The sequence below is a fragment of the Frankliniella occidentalis genome, unplaced genomic scaffold, assembly GCF_000697945.3.
Source record: "Frankliniella occidentalis isolate FOCC.00 unplaced genomic scaffold, Focc_3.1 Scaffold579, whole genome shotgun sequence".
Lineage (NCBI taxonomy): Eukaryota > Metazoa > Arthropoda > Insecta > Thysanoptera > Thripidae > Frankliniella > Frankliniella occidentalis.
The window spans coordinates 20,720-23,162 of record NW_026267695.1 but is presented as its reverse complement, the minus strand read 5'-3'; the positions used below and the strand labels follow the sequence as shown (position 1 = coordinate 23,162).

Here is a 2,443-nt window from a genome sequence, read left to right as displayed (position 1 = left end):
GGGGGGGGGTAGCATGGCAACGTCGGAGGCGGGGGTGCGATGCTGCAGAGGGTGTTAACGACAACATTAACGTGTGTGTCCCCCGCAGGTGACCGGGCTCGTGCTGCCGGGCGGCGGGGACGTGGTGGTCGGCCAGGAGTACACCGACTTCGACAAGGGGCTGGACGACGGCGTGGAGGGCGAGGTGTTCGGCTTCCACCTGTTCCGCACGGCCGCGGCCAGGGCGCCGGCTCCTCCCGAGCTCGAGCACGACGAGGACCTCCAGCACCAGCTCCTCAGCACGCGCCGTCGCGGAGACACGGGCGCGCCCCGCTCTCGGCGCCGCTCCTCAGACTCAGCGTCCCCACCGCGGCGGCGCACCGGAGCCAGCGAGGAGGCCGTGGCGTCCTCCAGGAGGTCCAGGTCGCCGCGGTGGAGGTTCGGCCCTCCGTCGGCACCGTCGCGGGTGCAGCGGCTGCACGCGTGCGAGCGGCTCGCGCCAGAGGACCGCGCCGAGGCCATCGTGTCCTGGCCCAGCACCCCCGTCAGGGTGTTCGGCGGCGCCATCATCAGCCACGTCAAGGGCGGCTGCGGCGACTTCTAGGTCGCCGTCAATGGCGATCCTCGCCCTTCGCGCTACTCTGTGCCAATGAATGGACTGCAACACTTGCACCCCGTGCTCCGCCATTCACGACGTGGACCCACAGTCATTAGTTCTCGTTGTGCTCCGCGCCGGACACTCTGCCTGGAGACCTCCCCTGCTGCTGATGCTCCCGTGCGCGGCACGCGCGCCAAGGAGAAAGTGCGGCCATCCGTCCAGCCATGAATTGACGGAAAGCGGCGCTTTTGCTGCTTTCCGCCAGCGCTCTCAATACGGCCGATCTAAACCTTAGACTAATACTAATTATTTATTGATTGAGTGAATGCGATTATTGGTCTTTGCACAACGACGACACCGCCAAGAGTCCCCAGCACTCCCAATTATTGTACAAATTTGTATAAACTTTAACTACAATTAATAAATTTATTAGCTTAGAACAGTCAACAGAAACTAGTTCGTAGGCTGACCGCACGTGTCTTAATTACTTTTATAATTTTGGTAATCATGTTACTCCCTCACCAAACGTACAGTAGTACGCCACCATGGAAAAAACCGTATAGAACTAGAACAATTGCAAACAACACGCGTACGTTTGCGTTCCGGACTCTTCTGCCGAGCGCAAGCGCGCCCTTCCCATCCGCAGCTGCAGCGCACTGGCGCACGATGGGTTGCCAGCCAGCACGGCGCCTTCTCGGCCGCGCAGCCGCCACTGCCTTGGGCCCCGGGCCCAGGTCGGCTGAAAAGGGGTCCGAGGGAACCACGGTTAAAAAAGCTTCTTGTATTGCAAGACCCGGTCTTGGAACTTATGGAGAACGCCAATGGCATCCAAGACCAAGTCCTGTAATGGAAGAAACTCTATTTTTACCGTGAGCAGAGCAGAGGGACATCCGGCGAGGTGAGGGGGTGACGGGGGTCGGATACAGGCGGGAGGCGGACAGGAGGAGACCACGGCTGCGAGAGCGGGCGCGCCCGATTTCATATGTTTCCACGGACGAATTATCGCGTCTAGCGGCGACTAATATCAACGCCCCTTTCGCTCCCGGCGCAAGGCCCGGGTGGTGAACACGGACATCAGCGTCAGAGTTATGGGTCGAGATAGTGGTCCACGCTCCGGGGCTCCAGCGGCCCCCAGCAGACCCCAGCCTCCGGGGGGAGGGGGCGGGGGGATCACTTCACCAGCAGAGTGAGTAGTTGGGCGCAACAGCTGTTTGGCGGGTGGTATCGGGTTCCAAGATGTAAAACTCACTAACCAACAAAAGCACCGCGGTGGCAGAAGGGGGAAGGAGCCGGGGGCTGTACGATTGAAAGTCAAATTGGGAGACAGATTGAATTGCAGAAGCAGCAGAAGCATAAGAGATGCCATCCTCTTGCAGACAAATCGTTTCTCTAGAGAATAACGATATCGGTTCCGTTTCTTCTGAAGAAAAGACAAAAGCATAAAAATAAAGTCGACCAGCAAAGAGAAAAGGGAGGGTAAAGGAAAGGGATGGTGGGGGTCTGAGACATTATTTTACTACCATAAAAGAACCAGAAACCAAGGATTGCATTCCATTCACTCTCATCAGTTGTCCGAATAGCAATACAGCATAATATTCATTTTACTACACGAATCTGCAGCGATCTATCGGATTCCGTTCCGTGTAGTTCGACAGTTCGACGAGGCGACCCGGCCGACCCTCGAACACGTGTCCCCTCACACTGGCGGTGTGATGTGTGATATAACTTATCTTTTGACTGATGGCGGGACGGGCATTCCGGAAGTGAAATTTTCTAGTCTGCACAAAAACATGCGCGCGAGAGAGGAAAACTGGGGAAAAGGGGGAGGGGGAAGAAGTCAAATAGGGGAGAGGGGACCCTTCGGAG

At 57.6% G+C, this 2,443-nt stretch overlaps 1 protein-coding gene across 1 annotated transcript in view; it reads left to right on the top strand.

The window, feature by feature from the left end:
- The window catches only part of LOC113204887 (uncharacterized), an 8,466-nt gene extending 7,405 nt beyond the window's left edge, over positions 1–1,061 (top strand). Inside the window, exon 4 of the mRNA XM_026420262.2 lies at positions 89–1,061. Within this exon, the coding sequence (XP_026276047.1) occupies positions 89–583 (495 nt within the window). The 3' untranslated portion in view covers positions 584–1,061. The remainder of the gene's footprint in view (positions 1–88) is intronic.
- Positions 1,062–2,443: the final 1,382 nt, after the last annotated feature.